The sequence below is a fragment of the Solanum pennellii genome, chromosome 1 (assembly GCF_001406875.1).
Source record: "Solanum pennellii chromosome 1, SPENNV200".
In the NCBI taxonomy this organism is placed as follows: Eukaryota; Viridiplantae; Streptophyta; class Magnoliopsida; order Solanales; family Solanaceae; genus Solanum; species Solanum pennellii.
Genome location: NC_028637.1, coordinates 101,450,730 through 101,474,611, shown reverse-complemented (window position 1 = coordinate 101,474,611; position 23,882 = coordinate 101,450,730). Strand labels below are relative to the sequence as shown.

The 23,882-nt window shown below is 32.7% G+C and overlaps 1 protein-coding gene across 1 annotated transcript; it reads right to left on the bottom strand.

Annotated features, from left to right (window-relative positions):
* Positions 1 to 11,483: 11,483 nt before the first annotated feature.
* Positions 11,484 to 17,038, bottom strand: LOC107005422. The gene is made up of 3 exons (XM_015204019.2): positions 16,579 to 17,038; positions 13,049 to 14,519; positions 11,484 to 12,750 (listed from the first exon to the last, which is right to left on the bottom strand). The coding sequence occupies exons 1-3, from the start codon at positions 16,871 to 16,873 to the stop codon at positions 12,564 to 12,566; spliced, it is 1,953 nt and encodes a 650-aa protein (XP_015059505.1). The 5' UTR covers positions 16,874 to 17,038; the 3' UTR covers positions 11,484 to 12,563.
* Positions 17,039 to 23,882: the final 6,844 nt, after the last annotated feature.

The window sequence follows — 23,882 nt, the reverse complement described above, 5'->3', positions numbered from 1 at the left end:
TTAAATGTACTTATATTCTTAATCTTGATATAAATATTATGATTTGTATATATATTAATTATCGTTTTGATTTATTAAAATGTGAGATTCTGAGATGGGTCAATATGCCTGGTAAGTTGGATGATAATAATATATATTGGTGAAATAATAAGTTAGTTGATGGAATTCATGTCTCGTTATAGAGGTTGATTGATATTCCTTTTAGAGAAACTTATAAGTTATCATCGTGTCAAATCTTACAAGTGAATTTATAAATCCGACACATGAAATAAGTGTCGCGCCCCATTTTCGCGGAAAACGGGTTTTGGTGCACGACCTAACAACTCTTTTGGGATTTTGAGTTTGGGAGTCGTCACCTAACGAATTAAGGCGCGTTAGGGCACCTATCTAACCTAACTAAGTCTAACTAAGGTCAACGGGCCAGAGATTAGGGTAAGGGTTCAAATTACCTCGAGGGGAAGGTGTTAGGCATCCCTCGAGGTCCACAAGTGTGGGTCCCGGCCGTATCTCATGCAATCTATGTGGGGGTACAAGTAGCAATCAAGGTCGTTTAATTTATTAATTTATTTAATCTTACTAAGTGATAACAAATATAAAACAATTAATACTATTAATTTAAGCATGCAAGGCTAGGTGATGACAATAAATAAATAATCAAATTTTATTTTTTATTTAAGCATATGAGACTATGTTATAAGACGAATTTGGCAAAAATTAAGCAATTAGTATGTGCAAAAGTAAAGTTAAAAATTGATAAGTTTTGAATATGAAATTTTTATATTTTTAAAAAAAATGTTTGTTTCTTTATAGGGATGATGCCACGATATTGTTGATCGTGCTCCTCCACCATAGAAACAATTTTGATTTGAGGTCGGTTTAAAAAATTATGTTTTGAAAAATGATTTAAAAGATTTAGTTCACACGTAGGCACATAAACATTCACATATAAATGCACATAATTTCTTTTGAAATCCATGGGTAGGTGGTACTTCCGAGGGACGCGTCGGGTTTAAAAATTGGAACTAGACCTCGTAGTTCCTTTGACTTTCCCACTAACGATAGGTTAGGAGATAGTGCTTTATTTTAAAAAATAATGTCACAATCAATCCAAAATTTCAAAGGAAGATTGAATAATGACTTTTAAGAAAATTATGTTGCAAAACTTTATAAGTACTAAAAACTAGTAGAACATTAAGATGGTAAATTTATTAACGCAAAGGTTTTACGATGAAATATATTTAAAGCCAAATAATTTATTAAATGCATGAAATGATTTTAGTTTAGTATGAATGAGGAAGACAAATAGGATTAATATTAACCAATTTTGGGGGAAGGACACAAATATGCACAAACAAATTTTATTTTTACGAATATGTTAAAAGTTTATTTACAATCCTATAGACATGATTTCTAGGTGTTTTAAAAAAAACAGAGTAACATATATATGCATGATTTTAATACTTAGGCATAGTTTCTACGTGATAAGACAAATGAAAATTTAACATATTTTTAACATCTAACAACCTACTAGATTATTAGGATTTGATTTTAACATTTAAAAATTAATGGAATCTAGTTATTATTTTTTAAGACTTATTAACAAAAGCGTCAAGCAAATTGAAAATTGATTAGATTATAACACCTACAAACATTAAATCTAGGTGGTTAAAGATAAACCTAGGCATGATTTCTAAAAAATTTATAATAAACAAGTAAGCATATAAATCCCCCTCCCCTAGACGACCCCCCAAATAAATTTATATATATGATCCTTTAGAGTTACAATTGTTACAACATTCTAATAAATAAAATAGGCAAAAAAATAAAATATATATATATATACATTCAAATAAACAAATAAATCTTTCTTCAATTAATCTTCAACTCGAACTTCAAGTTTGAAACCTGGACGGATCTGTACAGATCCGTCTTTAACAGACTTTTCAATTCCGCCGGAATGTTGCCTTGATCGCTGTGCGGAGCTGCTGCGTGGAGTTTGCTGGAGCCGTTTCTCCTCGCCTGGCTGCTGCTGTCTCTCGCGGGCTGCCTGGCGTTCCTCCTCTTCGCAGCTGCTGGCCGAGCGCAGCAGTCCCCGCTGCTGACACTGATGGGAGGCGCGGGGAGGCGACAAGGAAGGCGAGAGGGGAAGGGAGAGGGGTCGCGAGAGAAGGAGAAAGGGAGGATCGGAAACGAAGGAGAAGGAAGGAGAAGAAGAGGGAGAGAGGGCAGGAAGGGAGGAGCAGCGGCTGCTTGGGCGGCTTCCGTCCGGCTGTCTCCTCGCCGGAAAAAATTGGAGAGGAGAGGGGGGGTTGCGGCGGCTGGTGACGGGGAGGGGAGGAAGAGAAAGAGAGAGAGAGAGAGAGGGAAGACGACAAGCGAGAGGGGGAAGACGACAAGAGAGAGAGGGGCGTCGCCGCCTCGCTTGGGGTTGACGATTTCCACCGGAAAGAATGGAGAGAGAGGTGGGGCGGCTGGAGAGAGTAGGAGAGGGTGAGAGAAGAAGTGAATGAAAATTTTTTAGGGATTATTTTTAGATGTTGAGAGAATATGAGAGTTAATCACAACCGTTAGATTAGATAGAGATGAAGGGTTAGGATTCGATCTAGGATTTATTTTTTTAAGATGGACGGATGAGATTAAGAGATCAAGTCTTGAAATTAGATTGGCAAAGATATAGAGTGGCTAAAATTGCAATAACGTTTGGCTAGAATTGGAATGAAAGAGAGGCTATAATTGTAATAAAACTTTAATTCAAATGGCTAGAATTGAAAGAAATTGGAATAGAATAGGCTAGAATTTGAAATTTAAGGAAAGTGTAGGAATTACTATTTTAATTAAAATACTACATATATTAAAATATTTTTATATAATTGAAAATCATTTAAATTTTAACATTTGAAATTCATTAATAATTTTAAAATATTTTAATATTTACGATAATTTTATAAAACGTACTAAGATATATAATTTTCAAGCAAAGTCGATTAAAAATTCTAAAATTTAAAATACGTATTTAATCGAATAGTATTCCTAAAAATGGTCAAAGGTCGGTCAAAATTGGGTGTCAACAGCTGCCCCTTGGTTGATTGAGAATGAAGAATGAATTGTCAGGCAACCAACGTTGACTTAGTAGCCGATTTTGTCCGACCGACGACAGATGTCAGCGGATCGATTGAAGCGAAGTAGAGTTGAAAAAAGGGTACGACCGAGACTTTGGTTTTAAGTCGCCTACATATCTCTGGTTATACGAGAATCAGGTCGTGTGTAGTTCTAGATTCAAGAGCAAATGAAACTCTTAAAAGTTGAAAGAGCGCTAAGGTGTCTGAAAGGCACGATATCGGCTTGAATGGATAAGATTAGAGTAGCGAGAAAAAAGAGATTGAGAGGCTAGAAGATCATGACAGAGACGCAGAAAGAGCATGATAGATTGAGGTTATCAGCCTATGAACAAGGTTTGGAGTATGAGTAGCAAAGAATTGTTAGGGTCTTTGTTGGGATAGATAATAGCATAATAATTGTAATCAGGGGCGATCGATCATATCTGCAAATTCTAGATAAGACGTTAGCTTATAAATAGATAAAGTATGAACAATAATGATGAAATGTGAGTTCTAAATAAATGACAAGAGGTGACAAGGAGCGTATCTGTTTGAGACGTAGTGCAAGCCTTGATAGTCTTTAACTTCTTGAAGGATTGAACCCATCTCTGAAGAATAACGTCAAACTCCAAAATATTTGATAGTATAAACATATAATAATATAAGTAAAATGTCTGGTTGTAAGGAGAGACGAGAGTAAATGTCGTATTGTAAGGCAGACGAGCCTAAACATTCTATTGTAAGGCGGAAGAGCCTAAACATCCTATTGTAAGGCGGAAGAGCCTAAATGTCGTATTGTAAGGCAGACGAGCCTAAATATCCTATTGTAAGGCGGAAGAGCCTAAACATCCTATTGTAAGGCGGAAGAGCCTAAATATATATTCAGTCAATCGTAGAAGAAAGTTGATAATAGCCTCTTCAAAAAAATAATCAGAGGATAGTATGACTTACATAGTAGCTCTTAAATATGACAGTACGCTCATATATAATTTATTCCTGCATCCAGAGAAAAATCGTAAATTCAAAAGGCAAGAGATGGTCATACCTGTGCTTGCCTTTAGAGTTGCATTCCCTTGTGATGAAATTTTTGAGGATTTCTCAAAAATTTCTGCCCCAGTTTAGAGTATAAGATATATACTCACTTTGTTAAATATCTCTGTGAAAATTTTTGAAGTTTCCTCAAAAATTCTGCCCCAGTTTATTAGTGGGGGAATTTTTGATCCTGCTTCACTCAAAGAAAAATTGTAAGTTCCAAAGAAAGCGATTGTCTTGTATTTTGACATTAAGGCTCGACTTCGAATTCAAGTGTCAATTATGTTCATGGATTATCAAATAGTCTAGATTTGAATTTGTAAAGAATTGTTTTGAATGACGATGGGAAAGGAAGAAAATTTATTTGATAGAGACCGGACCCATCAAGGGTTGCCTACGTATCCAAAGGGAAATCAGGTCAAACGTAGTTCAGAATTACAAGGAAAAATGAAAGGAATGAGGAAGGCTTTGGGCATAAGGTCTGAGAACAATAAAGCCAACTTTATTCATAAGAGTCTTGTCCTTATCACTTTCTCTGATGTGATTTACGCTTCCTTTTCAAGTGCCTAATGTACATCTTCGTAGGATCTCCTTGAACGATGAATGTATTCGCCATAGAAGGATTGCAATTGTTGTTTTGTGGTCCTTGTTGCACTATAATTTTTCCCTTTTCAATCATGTTCTGAATCTTATTTCTCAATGCTTCACATTCTTCGGTGTCATGACCTTGAATGTTTGAATGATAGGCACAATTTTTGGATAGATCAAAGTTTGAAGTAGAGTGCTTGGGAATCCATCCATTTATTGGTCTTAAAAGTCCTTTAGCCCATAATCTCTGAAAAATATCGGTCAAAGTTTCCCTCAAGGGAGTGAAGACACGAGGTTTCCTCACCTTATGTTGAGATACCTGAGGGTTGGAAGGCTCAAGAATAGCATGAATTTGCTCAATATTCTGATTTCTTTGTTTCGGAGGTATATAGGTGGATGCATCTTCGTTCCTTTCATCTAATGAGTCTTTCAGGACTTGAAAAGATTTTTGTGTATCACCAATTCTTCCAGACTGAATGCCATATTCTAACTCTTTTCCAATTCGAATTAGACTATCGAAACTTTGAATACCAGCAAAGAATAGGGTTTTGTAGTATATACCCTCAAGTGATCTGATGAGAGTTTGGACCAACTCCTCTTCATGCGGTAAGTGACGTATCTTGGAGGCTTCCATTCTCCATCGAATGACATATTCCTCAAAAGATTCATGACTTAATTTCTTCAACTTGATCAAATTTAACATTGTAGGGTCAACCTTTTTATTAAACTTATATTGTTCCACAAAGTCTCGAGCCATGTCTTCCCATGCGAGCCATTTGTCAAAGTCTTGTTTGACGTACCAAGTGAAGGCTATTCCTGATAAGCTTTGAATAAATAACCTCATTAGGAGAGGTTCATTGTTTTCTAAGCCAACTAGCCTGCTGCAAAAATCTTTGAGATGTGCCATTGGATCCCCACGTCCGTCGAACATGTTGAATTTTGGAATTTTAAATCCCGACGGCAATTCAACTCCTGGGTGTAGACATAAATTTTTATACCTTAAGTCATGAGTAGGTATTGAGTTTAATCCTCCATTCACCTTTTTCTCCAAGTCATGCATTTTTCGCTGCAGTGCATGTAGCTTAGACTTCTCTATTTTGTCACCTATTCCCTCATGTTGTGAAGCATCAAAGTTGAGGCGTGATGGAGACCTTTGTTGAGAGAGGGTGTGAGTAGGAATAGGATGAGGAGAGATGGTCCAAAAAGGTACTTCGTGTTGGACGAGAAGATGGGTGATTTTTTCGAAGGCTGAACATATTTGTCATATTGCAGAATCTTAGTCGAGCCAATTATCCAAATACTAGACGACCTTTAGTCAAAGAAGTAAATCAAACACAAAACCGAGTTATTATATAGTGAGCCAAAACTATAATATCAAATGAATGACACAATAAACTTAAAGTGGGACAATTAAAACAGTTAATAGAATAAGGTCACATAATTGATTCAAGTTATACTTTGCCAATTTGAAGTTTAGAGTCGAAGAAAAAGTTTAACTCCATTTTGACATAATGACTTGATTTAATTATTATGATCACGTTGCCACATAAATATACAATTTGTCTAAGGGTGTTGGGGCCCTTTAGACGAGAGGGTGGCTACTAATTACATGGATTGACACCAAAGGTCAAACCTCCTAGGGCTTATGCAGCATGTATGACCTAACAAGGACTTCTAAGATTTGTCTTGACGCGGACTTGAAAGGATTCTATGCGAGAGGCTCGTGGCTTCGCGGTAGTAAAACTATCCACTACATCCACGCATATGCCGACTCTCTATAATGGGTATTTGTATAAGATTGGAGTAGTTGTGAGAGGTGCAAAGGCACAACATCACGAGAACAAAATAAAAAAAAGGAAGAGGGTCCCAATTGGGGGAAGTATGAGCGGGATGCTAATTATCAAAGCAGTAAACATTTAGCATTTAAATTGAAAAACGGTAACATATAAGCATTTTATAAAACAATAAATAAATAAGCATAAATGAATAAAAGGAATTTAAACATATAAAGGTGTAAAAATAAAAATCACGCAAATAAGGAAAGAGGATAGGGGTTTAAATGTAGTAAACAAATAAGAGAAACGGGGGAATGTGAAACATGGTAATAAACAAATAAGAATGGAGAAAATGGGTGGAACATAAAAAGAACATAGTAAACAAGGCAACAAAATGATAGCTAAATATGATGAACACCTAGCAAATAATGAAATAAATAATATAAAGTAAACCCCACATAAATAAGCATGAAACACGTAATGGTAAGAACCTAATATCCCCAGCGGAGTCGCCATTCTGTCGCGCCCCATTTTCGCAGAAAACGGGTTTTGGTGCACGACCTAACAACTCTTTTGGGATTTTGAGTTTGGGAGTCGTCACCTAACGAATTAAGGCGCGTTAGGGCACCTATCTAACCTAACTAAGTCTAACTAAGGTCAACGGGCCAGAGATTAGGGTAAGGGTTCAAATTACCTCGAGGGGAAGGTGTTAGGCATCCCTCGAGGTCCACAAGTGTGGGTCCCGGCCGTATCTCATGCAATCTATGTGGGGGTACAAGTAGCAATCAAGGTCGTTTAATTTATTAATTTATTTAATCTTACTAAGTGATAACAAATATAAAACAATTAATACTATTAATTTAAGCATGCAAGGCTAGGTGATGACAATAAATAAATAATCAAATTTTATTTTTTATTTAAGCATATGAGACTATGTTATAAGACGAATTTGGCAAAAATTAAGCAATTAGTATGTGCAAAAGTAAAGTTAAAAATTGATAAGTTTTGAATATGAAATTTTTATATTTTTAAAAAAAATGTTTGTTTCTTTATAGGGATGATGCCACGATATTGTTGATCGTGCTCCTCCACCATAGAAACAATTTTGATTTGAGGTCGGTTTAAAAAATTAATGTTTTGAAAAATGATTTAAAAGATTTAGTTCACACGTAGGCACATAAACATTCACATATAAATGCACATAATTTCTTTTGAAATCCATGGGTAGGTGGTACTTCCGAGGGACGCGTCGGGTTTAAAAATTGGAACTTGACCTCGTAGTTCCTTTGACTTTCCCACTAACGATAGGTTAGGAGATAGTGCTTTATTTTAAAAAATAATGTCACAATCAATCCAAAATTTCAAAGGAAGATTGAATAATGACTTTTAAGAAAATTATGTTGCAAAACTTTATAAGTACTAAAAACTAGTAGAACATTAAGATGGTAAATTTATTAACGCAAAGGTTTTACGATGAAATATATTTAAAGCCAAATAATTTATTAAATGCATGAAATGATTTTAGTTTAGTATGAATGAGGAAGACAAATAGGATTAATATTAACCAATTTTGGGGGAAGGACACAAATATGCACAAACAAATTTTATTTTTACGAATATGTTAAAAGTTTATTTACAATCCTATAGACATGATTTCTAGGTGTTTTAAAAAAAACAGAGTAACATATATATGCATGATTTTAATACTTAGGCATAGTTTCTACGTGATAAGACAAATGAAAATTTAACATATTTTTAACATCTAACAACCTACTAGATTATTAGGATTTGATTTTAACATTTAAAAATTAATGGAATCTAGTTATTATTTTTTAAGACTTATTAACAAAAGCGTCAAGCAAATTGAAAATTGATTAGATTATAACACCTACAAACATTAAATCTAGGTGGTTAAAGATAAACCTAGGCATGATTTCTAAAAAATTTATAATAAACAAGTAAGCATATAAATCCCCCTCCCCTAGACGACCCCCCAAATAAATTTATATATATATGATCCTTTAGAGTTACAATTGTTACAACATTCTAATAAATAAAATAGGCAAAAAAATAAAATATATATATATATACATTCAAATAAACAAATAAATCTTTCTTCAATTAATCTTCAACTCGAACTTCAAGTTTGAAACCTGGACGGATCTGTACAGATCCGTCTTTAACAGACTTTTCAATTCCGCCGGAATGTTGCCTTGATCGCTGTGCGGAGCTGCTGCGTGGAGTTTGCTGGAGCCGTTTCTCCTCGCCTGGCTGCTGCTGTCTCTCGCGGGCTGCCTGGCGTTCCTCCTCTTCGCAGCTGCTGGCCGAGCGCAGCAGTCCCCGCTGCTGACACTGATGGGAGGCGCGGGGAGGCGACAAGGAAGGCGAGAGGGGAAGGGAGAGGGGTCGCGAGAGAAGGAGAAAGGGAGGATCGGAAACGAAGGAGAAGGAAGGAGAAGAAGAGGGAGAGAGGGCAGGAAGGGAGGAGCAGCGGCTGCTTGGGCGGCTTCCGTCCGGCTGTCTCCTCGCCGGAAAAAATTGGAGAGGAGAGGGGGGGTTGCGGCGGCTGGTGACGGGGAGGGGAGGAAGAGAAAGAGAGAGAGAGAGAGAGGGAAGACGACAAGCGAGAGGGGGAAGACGACAAGAGAGAGAGGGGCGTCGCCGCCTCGCTTGGGGTTGACGATTTCCACCGGAAAGAATGGAGAGAGAGGTGGGGCGGCTGGAGAGAGTAGGAGAGGGTGAGAGAAGAAGTGAATGAAAATTTTTTAGGGATTATTTTTAGATGTTGAGAGAATATGAGAGTTAATCACAACCGTTAGATTAGATAGAGATGAAGGGTTAGGATTCGATCTAGGATTTATTTTTTTAAGATGGACGGATGAGATTAAGAGATCAAGTCTTGAAATTAGATTGGCAAAGATATAGAGTGGCTAAAATTGCAATAACGTTTGGCTAGAATTGGAATGAAAGAGAGGCTATAATTGTAATAAAACTTTAATTCAAATGGCTAGAATTGAAAGAAATTGGAATAGAATAGGCTAGAATTTGAAATTTAAGGAAAGTGTAGGAATTACTATTTTAATTAAAATACTACATATATTAAAATATTTTTATATAATTGAAAATCATTTAAATTTTAACATTTGAAATTCATTAATAATTTTAAAATATTTTAATATTTACGATAATTTTATAAAACGTACTAAGATATATAATTTTCAAGCAAAGTCGATTAAAAATTCTAAAATTTAAAATACGTATTTAATCGAATAGTATTCCTAAAAATGGTCAAAGGTCGGTCAAAATTGGGTGTCAACAATAAGTTAAGTAATGCTCTAAAGGAAATTAATCATTAAGTTAAATTCGTCAGTAATTTAATTTATTGATTAGTATCTGAAATCTTAACATGGGGAATTACATAAGTGTTTAATAAAGAATTACGAAATAGAGGAGTGCAATTAAGAATTTATAGTGGAATGATTTGTAATTTATTATGGTAAGAATAATTCAAACTAATTATTTGGAATTATTTCCATAATAAGAAGCCTCGGTAATTAATTTTGTGGTCCCTATATTGCTTATATTTAACTAGAACTCAGAATCATATTTCTATACGGAAAAAAAAAAGAATATGGGTTTTTCTAGTTTTCTAGAAAATCAAGGTTTTCTAGTCTTTTTTGGATTAGGAAGAAATCACTATAAATAGATTTTCCCCTAACCTACAAAAAAAAAATGATTAGTTTTCTATTCAATACTTGTCCACCCAAGTATTGAGAGAGTTTGGATGTGACATGGGATCACTGTAGAAGACAATAGCTATATTGTAGATTCGCTTGAAGATCCGTTTAACTTGGAGATTCGCTTGAAGGTATCCGCTCACTCTTCAAGAGGTAATTCTTGAATCAAATTTCATTATATTTATGTTTTCTAGCATGATATTTGTTTTAGCATAAACGATATTGATTATCTATTATTCATGTAAGTATTAAAGATTCTGATATACTTCCGCTGTGCATATAGTTTTCCAACATTAACTTTCTTAAATTAATGGTCTTAAAAGCAAATAGATATTATCCGTGAAATCGATGAATTTAGAATTGACATGAAATGTCAATTTTCATTTTTCTAATGTCCTTCATATTCTTAATCAATCGAGCATTAGCCATTAACCTTCCGGTATCATAACGCTGTAAAAATAGATTATCTCAACAACTTGATTCAATGAAGTGAAACCCTTTATTGCTGTCCTCAAAAAATTGGAAAAGAAATTTTCTCGCCGTTGGTCGAAATTTTTTTAATTTTTTTTTGGTTGAAAATTATAAAGATTCTGTAGTATTTACTATCCAAATACATTGAATAGAAGAATTTGTAGTAGTGGTATTTAATTACGTATGATCCAAACACATTTAAAGAGGTTTATTATATCTTCGTCTTTGGCATTACGAGCTTGGTCAGCCCAATCGACATTTTACCTCATCTGTTACTATGTTCATGAAAAGGTTCAGAAGATGTGAATATAAATATTTCTATATGGATTGGAAGACCTTTTTTTGTTCACCTTTTCGTTTAAAGTACAAGGCAATTGCAGATATACGATAGGATAGCAATGGATGAACTTATTTTTCCCAAGTCGTCAATACACATGCTTGATGGTGATGCTACTTTGAACATGATATATATCAAGTTCATTACATAGTATGTCAGTCCCTGCCTGTAACAACCCATCATTATAAATTTGCGCTTCAACTCTGACAGATTATCTTCTCAGTTTACATCCTGTTCGACGAGTTGAGAAAAAATGATACTGCCCGGGACCTTTTTCTTTGCTTCTGAACCCAGACAAGGTTCTTAAATTGTTCCTGTTTTAGTATGGAGCAGTCCCAAACAAAAAGAGAGGATAGTCGAATGAAATAAACTATTTTCCTACACACTAATATTGAATAATGAAGCAAAATTATAGTCTAATGATTCTTGGTATTTAGACAAAAGAAACAAAGAAAAACCAAGCAAAGTTTTATTTATAAAGTTAATGCTGAAAATGAACTCCTTCCAAGTTTACAGCAATTACAACACATATCTACAATAGTTTAAAACAGCAGGGCAAATGAGACCTAAAGCATGCAGTGAGACAATTGCATACAGTTCTCTTTGTATGCAGTCATAACGAGAATTATCCATCATACCTTCAAGGATGTAGTCATTTGTTTCTAACTTCCATAATTCCAAGTGAAAAGTGATATACGGTTGTAAGGAAGATTTTGATCTATCAGTCTTCGCACAAACTCTGATTTATGCATAATACCATAATCTGCCACATATTTTTTGTTTGCTTAGTCCTGTTTGTTTAAACACGAGGGTCTTAGGCATTCGATTCTCTACCCAGTCAGCAACATCTGAATATCTTCATGCTGCACCGATACACCTTTGAAAACTACTCTAACAATAAATCAGCTCCAAGCCTCCAACAGCTTCAGAGACTTTACCACCAGTACTTTTGTCATTAATATGAACCAAACAAGCATATATCCTTTTTCGGCGAATTTTATACATGATACCAGCTCTGAGATGCCTAGATTCCAAAATGTATATGCTTGATACAAAAGCAACTAGGATATTCTCACATACGTTACTCGAAGAGGTCCAGAATCACAGTCCGTGATTTTCCACAATTCTAGATCCCTTTAATCAATAATCAATAACCGGGCAACGACGAAATAGCCCAAAATATGAAGCACCCACCACCCATGTATAGCAAGCAATCTCTCGCTTAAGATATTCCATAATCCCAGCCAAACTCCAATCCCTCAGAAGGTTTTTCTTATCCAACATAAGCTCCCGTCACAGTGCTTTGTGATTTCCCGGGAAAAAGATAAAACAGCCAAACTATAACTATCTACTACAGAACAATCTACTTAAACCATAAATACAGCAACTTAACCTATTGCGACCCTTTAAGAGGAGAAATGTACTAGATTGATCTATCACCAGTTCAGTCGGTAAGCTCATGAAGGAACTGATAAAAAATACCTATAAGCCATCTCTCCCCGTCCATAACCAGATCTCGCAGATCTTATGTAGCAGCTACCACCCCTGAATCGGGGACGATCTCTGCGAGAGTAAACTTAATTGGTTGCCATCCGGATTGAGGTTGTACAAGCCATTTCTTCATGTTAACAACCATGTGCAAGATCTGAAGTATTTCACCTAAAGCAAGCTCCTTTAAGCACATTTTCTTAATAACTGTTGCTGCTTCAAACCTAGTGAAGGAAAACGTAAATAAGCAAGTTCAAAATTAGATCATATCAGCCAAGACACACACAAGGAAACGTCTTCTGTCTTCTTTTTTATTTGAAAAGGTAAAATAAAACTAGACAGAAAAATTTTAGTGGACCTTACAAAGATAAAAATGTGTTTGCCATAATCCTGAATCTAAATGCTTTTTTTCTCAATACAATGTTTAATTGGATTTTAAATTGGAAGTGCTTCACCTAAATAAGAACTTTAGAAACTTCCGCAAACATCCACAAAGGTTCAAACTAAATGAGAACCCATTACCTGCACTGAGTAGCGCTTATGGCGGCTCGTCCGGCAGAAGATGATAGAAATTTCTGGAGGTCATCCCATGCTTCTTTGGGATATTGTTTCATATTACCACCAATGGGATTCACACACCTCCATAGGTTCTCATTTTTACCAACATATAATTGCAAAGCACCTAAATTCCGTGTTACTACCAGCTGTTGTTCAACTGCACTCGCGAGAGCCTTCTTAACATCAGTATTGCGGTGTTTTGGATCTCCATATTTGATGCAATCAGAGATGTTTGCTTCAGTAGGCATAATCTTCTCAGTTTTAAGGGTGTTTAAGGCAAGTAAAACGACTCCAATAAGGCCTTGAACATAATCAGAAGGTTTTGGGCATCCTGGAGCTCCCCACACACCATTGAGAGGTCCATTACTGCTATTTGCTATACATGACGGTGGTGGAATCTCAGGGCTGGGATGTGGATGCCTGTTTACCTCTTTTTCAACGTAAAATGGTGTTTTCTTCTGCGAATTGTGTCCTTTATGAGGCCCATTTGTATTTGTATAAGAATTCTCAATGTTAGGAGGTTGTCTTGATTCTCCATTCCACGTTTGAGAAAAAGGACGATTATGACCATTAGTGGAGTTTTCACTGACTTTTAGCTTACCCATATCAGGCATAGATATTTGAGGGACTGAGGTGTAGCCAATTGCATCAGACCTAGGAGGCATTGAATGTGAATGATGCACATGCGAATTAGGTGGTAAGAAATTACCAGGTGGAATTATCGGTGATACTGGGAGGTTGTTTGGCCTTCCTGGAGGATAATTGTTTTGATAATTGTTCTGTGAGTTGTTTCCATTCGTCCAGGATGCCTCAGGATTACCAGGAACACCGCTCGGTACAGGCCCACTGAAAGGAGTTCTTGAATTATGAGCTCCAGGCAACTCCACTGAATCATTGAACTGCTTAGGATATCCATATCCTGGTTGATGAAAGTTTGCAGCACTATGATTTTCTTGTGTGCCAGATGAAGTTCGTGATATATTGGGTTGATTCACACTTCTACGAACTGGTTTGCCCTTCTGCTTAATATCTGTACCCCTTCCCAAATTGTTAAACTTCATTTGTGGGTTTTCATGGAAAGTGTCAAGCTGGTTTATCAGACTGGAGTCACTAGATGACGTTGATAATGTGTCTAAAGTGGGTAAAGAACCGTAGCTGCTATTAACAAGTTGACTTGATTCACTATTTGTGAGTGGAGGTCCTCCAGATGAAAGGCTTGTCCAAAGCCATACAGTCTTTGCAGCAGCAACAAGGGGAACAGAAGCTTTTTGAGGTTGTGCGAGAAGAATATTATATCTGCGCATGCGCAATTGATGAAGTGCGTTTGAAAAATCACGATCTCCCGAAATCAACAAATAGTTAGCAGGTGCAGGATTGTCAACTGCCCAGAATAACATGTCCACAAGAATCTTCTTATCACTTGCATCTTTAACACCTGTACACATTTGGACAAAAAATTGTCATGACGGAGTCTAAGCAGTTCAAAATATATCAAAATCGCGCTACCACAAATGTTAAAAATAAGAATCTTGAATACACTGTTTTTCACTTGGTCTATACACTACCTTCAAGGGCTATCTTACGACTCAATTAAGATGAGAATTCAACTAAACATTAAGCGACCACATATCAGCTCCAAATTCTCACTTTTGTCCAAGGTTGTATGTATAGCAGCAGACACCACCAGTATGGTCAAAAATCAACTCACAGTCCCTCTCTCTCTCTCTCTCACACACACACAATGAAAAGTAAATTTTCTTTCTCTTCCAAATATTTCACAGAGAACTGATGAAGCTCAGCCAAAATTAGAGCCTTCCCATCAAAGCCAACGAAACATGTTTTAATTTGTCTTCTGATTGGGAAGAAAATTCAAGTGATGGATGCACTAAATCTTTCTTCTGAGCAGGGCGGAAGCAAGCTAGAAGGACGGAATCATTTCAATCTCTTTGCACAAAAAGAAACTGAGATGACAAAGCACGCCTTGATTTCCAGCGCTGCTTCTGAATTGCCAACTTGCGATTGACAATTTTGAGAATCCTTCAACTTTTTTGCCCGATCGGCCGGCCAGAAAGCAAATTCAGTATCTTATTCTCCCAGTCTCAAATATATATGCTAATCTCCCCACTCTTTGGTGGAAGTTACTAGCTTCAAGTTAATTTGACTTGGTGTTGAAGTTCTTTGTGTGCAATTCTTTCAAGAAGCTTTTAGGTCTAATCAAATTGAGAAACAAAAAGAGAGGTTCATGGTGGTTTTCCACCAGACTTTGAGGTTCAGAAGCTAGAAATGGTAAACGGATTATACACTTTGGCAGCAGAGAGTATACTTTAACTATGGTAAAAATAGACTGTCCTTTAATTACCGTAAAAAAATATAGAAATTAGTAAAATATATCAGATCTATTAATTATTAAGTAAACACGTGCAGGGCGGATATAGAAGGCAGAGAGGGGGTTTGCTCTGCGAGAAGTTACACAGTATACATAAGGTATTTTGACAAAAAAAATAAGTATAATATAAGTTTTGAACCTCCTAAAAAAAAATTAGAGGTTGGCTTAGTAATTGAGAGGGTTAAAAATTCAACTTACAGTTCCAAATTGAAATCTCAAACACTACAATTGTTATTTTTTCAAAACACTGAAAATACTAGACGACACTAGATACACGTCATAATTTCAAACTAGAACTGAAGGAACTGGAGGAGGAGCCATATCCAACTATATATACTTGAAAATGTTATTTAAAAAATACATATGCGTAATCCACGCCCATTATCCATACACGTTTAAGAAAAAACTTCCCGCCAAGAAGATTGAGCTCATTTGCTTCACTCTCAATAAAGTCTTCTTTCCTACCTTCAGAGCTGATGAAAAGGACAGTTCCATAAAAGAGTATGGACTGTGCAGTAGTACTCACACCCGATAACTTAAAATCATGGATCTACCGCGGACCACTATTCTGATTTCTTCATGATCTAGAGAAAATGAGCTCTATAATTCCGAAACAAAAGATCAGCAACTCATACAAGTTCTGAGTATGTGCTAAACAGACTATTAAACACCCAATCTCTATCACTGATAGTGGGTTTGTATGAGAAAATTAAAAAAGAAAACACAATCAACGTTTTTTTCCTAGTAAAAATCCTGTTTAAATTGGAAAACATGGCTATTTTCACTGGAAAAAAATGCAATTTTGCATCTGACTGTGAATTCGACCACAGAATAATCAGATTGGCACTTGCATGGATTCAAAGGGTCAGCCATGCTCTTTAGACCATCAAAAACACTCCGTTGACTTATATATCAGCACAAACAAAACAATCATAGGTAAAATTCAATGAGATCTAACCGATCCTGTCCAGTGACACAAAAATCAACTTTTAAAACATAGATCGACTCAACCAAACATCAAATCAACTAAAAACAAATCATTTTCATTCGAATTACAGAGACTAACAAAGATGCAAACAGGAAAAATGTGTCTCAACAAAAAGTATACCTGCAGGAACGTGATTAAGGCCGATTCCAGTACTATTAAGCGCCTGTTGAACAGAAGAAGAGATCTTAGTTGTATCACCGTAAGCGGAAATAGAAACCGGTCCACAGTAGTTCATATTCACAAGCGCAGAACTTATATTCTGAGCGATCGCATGAGGATCAGATCCTCTAGGCACTTGACAGTTTTCTATATCCCACCATACCGAAATCCTCGCCGCCGAGTACAGCGCCTCAGCCGCACCCGACGGCTGCGGCCCTCCCCCTCCGCCGTTCCCGTTTCCGCCTGCACCACCCATTTCCAACGAGTTGCCGTTGCCGGAGAAGAAATGGCGCACGATAGCGAATACCGATGTGTAAAATTTAGTCTTTTTATGTATGTCTGGTGCGTAAAGTTAGTTGAGGAGTGCGTAGGATTAGAAGAGGATATGGAGAGAGTAGAAGGGATGGAAGAGAGAGTGTTGGATTATATTGTGATGAGTGGGGACTGCCGTAGTTGTGACGGGTGGAAGATTCATGAGGGGTTTCTGAAATGACTATTATGTCCTTCCATTTAATGGACAAAAACGTAAATATGTATGTACAGCAGAATCGTGAGGAACGAGCTTGACTTCCATTTGAGGAAAGTGCTGAGTTGGTGTACTTTTGATCTTCAAATTTATGATTTATAAACTCAAAAATAATTTGAATCTTAATTCAACTAGGACTAAAAATTTTATATATATTAAATAAATGTTAACTACGTATTTATTAAATAATTATTTAAAATTTAAACAACTTACAATTTCTTTAAATTATTATTCCAACAATCTGTATTCAAAATAATTAAACAGAATATTTATTATTAATTCATAAATGTTTTATATGTAGCAGCTCAAAAAAGTATTTTCCAAATTTAAAATTAAATTTATTATTATACATATAATTATTTCTTTTGAAGTTGATTAAAAAGGGAAAAGTATATATAGTAATATAAAAACAAGAAAGAAGTAATTTATATTAATTTCAATTTCTCTTTTAATGCAGTTACTGTTTGATCATTGACTCTTCGTCTTCAACAACCATTTCAGTTTTTAAAATATTAGTATTTGTTTTTTCCATTCCAATCTTATATGGGTTGCCTTGATTGGATCTCTCCACGTCATAATTTATTTTCCTTCTTTCAAAAAAATACTATCATGAAGAAAGTTTTTACGTGATTTGAATTCATTACTTCATAAGGGAAAAAAAAAATTATTTTGCATTTGACGTTTATGGTAAATCATTAAATATGTGTTGTAAGCTATATAAATAGATTTATTATTTAATTATATTAGCAAATACATAAATCCTATCATCTAATTTTTTTGGCTGATAATAATTACATAATATTAATATAAGTAAATGTTTTACTTGCTTAATATATTTTATTACTCCACTATATTTTTTTTATTCTCTATTTTATATATATTCTACTCTTTTCGAACTTATTTAACAAACTATATAATATGCTATTGTAACTAAGCAAATATAAATATTATTTTATTATTTATTTATTTTTTCACTTAATATTCGATATTTATATTACTCCAAAAATAAAAGATTTGACGAGGTATTCTATTTATTTGAAGCGTAGCATTCAAGGTTGATCATTGACTCTTGGTCTTTGGAGTATCATCAACTCTTCTAAGTCTTGAATATGGACTTTTCAATTCTAACACAGAGATTCACAAGTTTGTAATTGGATCTATCAACCTCGTAAATATTTTCCTTGTTGTTCGGTCGTTGAATATTTTATTTATTTAATATATTTTTTTTATTTCTCTGATTATTTGTTAAAGATAAAAAAAGAGAGTATTATTAATTTAATAAAAATAACTGACAAAGAATATCTAGAATTGCAACATAAATCTTAATTAGTGATGTGTAGTATAGTTATACCAATAGATATTTTTAAAAAGGAAATTGATATTTTATTTAATACGAGATATAATACGATAAACAGTGTGATTAATTAAATATATACGATTTAACCTGCCTATCGAGGCATAAATATAATATGAAAAAAATGATATATTTTTGTTTATAATACATTAAAATTTGAAATCTTAAAAAGTAAAAACCTAAGAATACAACCATGGATCTTTGCTTCATTAGTAAACTTATGTTATTGAATTTGCGAATATTTGATTCATAACTTGCCTTGTTACATGACAAAAAGAGTTATACCTTCCCCACCATCCTCCTTTTTTTTTTTTTACTTTATGAAAATAAATATGTTTTTTTCAAATATAAAAGAAAGTAGGAAGTTTGGAATTTCCGGATTTAACCCCACCCAATCAGAACCCGTATGGGAACAAAAGCCCAAGGTGAAGCCGTGAAGCCCAGTCCACGGAAGAGATTTGGGCATGGGCCTATTTTGGGTGCTCAGCCCACTTTACGAATTATGTGGGGGGTGGGGGTGGAGGGGGGGGGGTTCTCTTTTTGACAACTTAGCTCTTTGATTGTTGAGAGTAGAAACACTGATTTGAATAAGGTTTTAGGGTATAAAGTTCTAACAAAATACTTATGTTTGAGGAATAGCTTATTACTGATAATCATTTTATAAATTGTATTCACATGAAATTATATTTTTACTTTTTTTTCGTAAATTTAGAGAAATTATTGACGTGTGTTTGTGTAGTAATGTTTAAGAATATTTCACTTGATGTAATTGCATAGATTTGATGTTTCTATTGTTAAAGCTCGATCTGTTGTGCCAATAAAAACACATTCTCTAAATATATATATATAAATAAAATCAACTATTACAAACTTTAAGTTACAAAGTCATAGTCATTTAAAAAAATGTACGACTCTATTTGAATTAACATATTTTAATTATTTTTAAGTTAAAATAACTTTTAAGAACTTTAAACTGTTTAGGTGGATTTTAAAAATGCAGATATAAGCACGATTTTAATTGTGTTTTAAAAAAATGAAAGAGAAAAAACAAATCAAAGTAACGAATCCAAACAAATTTATTTGTTTTATTGGGTGTTCTATGTTAATTTTATACAAATATCATTATAGCAAAAATAATTTTTAGCGACATTAAATTTTAACATTAAGAAAGAATGAAAGAGTGATAAAGTTTTTACCGATTTTAGCTAAGTGTTATTAGAACCAATGTTGCTAAAGGTTTTAGGGACATATAGAGAGAGTGTTAATTGCCAATAAAAATATATATTTAGCGGCAATTAAAAATTAATTCTTAATTGTCGCTAATGATCATTTTTATGTAGTGTACCTCTTAATTTCTATATAGATATATAATTATATATACATATTTCGTGACGACATTAATGGATATTCGAGCACTCGACAGACTCTACATGGATGTGCCTTTGTAGTTAATTCCTTTAGATGCTTACATAAATATTCCAACAACATTATGACATTTTCGAGTAGGGGAACATAAAATAAAAATTATATATTTATCTTCTTTTTCTTTTTTTGGCCTTTTTAAAAAAATAAAATCAATTATTGCATTATAAAAGCAACTTAATTTATTACAAATAAATATTTTATTAATGGAAGAACATTTACAACAAAAACTCTTCACATTCTATTTTATTTATTTGTCTCACTTTTAATCATAAAATGATAATATTTTCATATATTTTAAGTATTTTTTATTTATTCACAAAGAGTTATTACCCATAATTTACTTCTTCTTAATTATAACTTTTAATAATATTCATAACTATTATAATTTTTATGTCCGTAACCTTCAAATTTAAATTTCTAAGTTTATGATGTCCTATGATATTCTTCTATTTTGCCTATAAATTCATATTTAGTTTCATGAAGATTTACATTCAAGATTAACCTTTCTCTTTTTCATCATATTGGTTTGTGAAAAAAGAAGCGCATGAAGTAAAAAATATTTCATTCACAAGTCTTTATTTTTTTACTTTTTTAATTTTACCTATATAAATTCATATTTGATTTGTGAATGAACTAACATGAAAAAAAAAGTACATATAATAAGTAATATTTCATTCTCAAGTTTTTATTTTTTCATTTGTTCTATTTTGTCTATATATTCATAATTAGTTTCATGAAGATTTATATTTAAAATTATCATTATTCTTTTTATTGTATTTGTTTGTGAATTATCTAACTTGTAACCAAAAAAGAAGTACATAAAGGTGATATATATTTTATTCTCAAGTTTGATTAATATTTTTATGTATTTGAACATGCTTTCTTAATATTTTGTTCATATATATTTTATATGTCATTCACCAAATAAGTATAATAAAAACACAATGCCTTTGTAATTTTTCTCAATGTGTTGTCATTATGTAATTGTTTTTTTCTAACAGTCAGTTTCGTGATATAATGTAGTAATTATAATATTTTTTAGATCTCAACAAATGATTAATATTTAGTATTGTCGGTACAATTAAAAAATAATATATAAATATATTATGTGTAGTTTAAATCTCTTTTTTTCTCTTGATATAATTATTTTTTAACTGGTATATGATCTTTTATTTATATAACATCTTTTTTATTTAATTGGTTGCATATGATGAAGATTGAAGAGTTTAACATATCAAGCAAGATATGATGACGGATTTACTTGCAAAAAAAGATGGTAGAAAGAAAAAAAATAAGCCTAATTAAAAATTATCTATGCTGGATTTTCCTTTTTATCTTGACTTGTATTAGTAACTTGTGCTACTTTTTCTAGAATTGTTGTTTTTTTTATTTGTATAAATAATTTGGCTACATATATTGTCAATTTTAATCATTTGATCTTTTATTTTTTATTTTTTTTGTTGTAAAACACAATTGATATAATTATCCCATTTCAATAACAAAAAGATTACGATGATTAGGAGTTTCATTCTTATTATACTTAAAAAAGGTAATTGAAAATAAAATATTAATTTCATGATATCATTTTCTTTAGTGTGTAACAATCTGTTTCGTCACCATTATTTTTTGTTTGAAATGAATTTATAATTGTTATGCCGTCACCGATTATTATATATATTTTTTTCATATTTTGTATTTTCCCCCTTGTTTTCATTAATTTATTTTAAAAATAAAATCAATGCTTAATTATTTAGACATCAAATGTAATAAACCATACATTTGAATTATTTATAACTCATGTCTCTTCATCTACTTATAACTTCTAATCTTAAATATTATTCATAACTTTTGGATGTTTCATTTTTCATAATTATTATAAATATTTTATAAGCATTTAAAAAATTGTATTAAACATATATAATAAAAAATTTAAAGGTTTAATTACGATATCAGAATTTGTATAGAAAATTAATACTCCTACAAAAGATATAGAAAATTCCAACATATATAATATCTTCAACGTAATATAAAATGTTGTTATTTCAACATATTACCTCTTATTCAATTTACTTTGCCATGGTGAATATTTTATCCCACTAAATACATATGAATAGTTTGCACTTAAAAAGATGCAAAAAAAACATTTTGTTTTGTTTGTTTTAAAGAAAGGATAATATACAAGTACTCCTCATTTTATAGCCGAAATTTCAGAGACACGCTTATACTATAATAAGATTTTATTACCCCTGAACTTATTTTATTAATAATTTTTTACCCATTTTTGACATACGTGACACTATCTTTGAATCTAACGTTGGTTAATCTTGAGCGAATCAAAATATAATCCACTTTCTATCACAACCATTTTAATATCTTTAATTTCAATTTAAATCGCTCGACACCCGTATTAGAATGAATGAATAATATGATGTACCATAACACGTGCACTGCCTTTTACTATATTACTTAATATTATACTTGTACCATTTTTTTAATTCTATATTAAACGCAGCTCCTAACTCTGCAATGATTAGTTGAGTTAGAATAACATTTAAAACTTGAAGTCGTATAGTATGAATTTCACCTCGAAAAGATATCAAAGTTTTGGGATAAATTAATAATCTTTTAATTGGAAAAATTGGTTCTGATGAGTTTTCCAAACTATTTTTCATGTTTGGATTTGAAAATCTAATATAACATACAGTTAAATAAATAAATTTTATTTCATAAAAAAAGACTTGAAAATAATTATAAAAGAAATTATATCCAAACGGCCCAAAGTCATGATGAGGGGTGTAATTAATACTATGATATTTGGTATGCATTTCTAAAAGTTTCGTATTTAATGTGCTGTTTGAATGGATAGCAGTAATAATAACCTTTTCTTTTTGTCCTTAGTGGATATTTAATTATTTTAAAAGTTGGTAGACAAATTAAAGTGAGTTAATGTTAATACACACTCGCTTTCAAATCAGAAAAGGAGTTTGCAAAGCGTAAATAGCTGACTTACAATTGTAACCACAAAATTATCATTTTGTGTCCATATAGATGCTGTTGAACACTTCGATCTCACCAGAGCAACTACTGGAAATCTTCTGACACGTGGAGGTAAATAGATTTATAAATTTATAAAGACATTATATAATTTTCTTATATAAAAAAGTTTTTGATGCACTTCTCGAATAAAATAATTTTTTAAATATAACAAAAACAAAACAAATATAAATAGAAAATTATTTGTGGTAAGAAAATTGAAATCTTATTGATAAAAGTGAAAAGTATGCAAAAATAATTAATACTAAACTTAATGATGTGCCATAATTTTTTTTAACAAAATAAAATAATTAATACTAAACTTTTGACATTAATTTCACATTCTGTCCATTCTAATTAACTCGATCGAGCTTGACATTATACTTTCTTGTTTTGAGTTTCATTTTTTAATGTCAATAATGAGATAAATATTAAACAAGCTAACAAATTAAATTCAAATGAGTATGCCAAAGGCTCTAGCGTGTGACACAAATAATAAATTTGACACTAATAATCTATCTTAAAGATACATACCTTTTATAAATTTAATTTAAGAATTCTTTCTTTAGCAAATTGTATTTGAAAATGTTGATAAGATATTTTGATTATTTCATGAGATATTTATTATCTTTTATTATTATATTGATGAAAATATTTTATTTTTGTAAAAAGATAATATTTATGATGCTCGTTTGTTTGGGAGCAATCACATATCTTAAATTTTTCATAATGCTCGTTTGTCTGGGAGCAATCACATATCTTAAAATTTTCATAATGTGTTTTTTTTTTCTATCTTTTCAAAAAAATATAAGTCATGATTATTTATAATGCTCGCACATCATATTACTATGTCTAAGGAAATTCGTGGTTCAGTTATTTATTAAAATCAAAATCAAACTAATATAGTTGGTTTTTTCAATTTCTAAA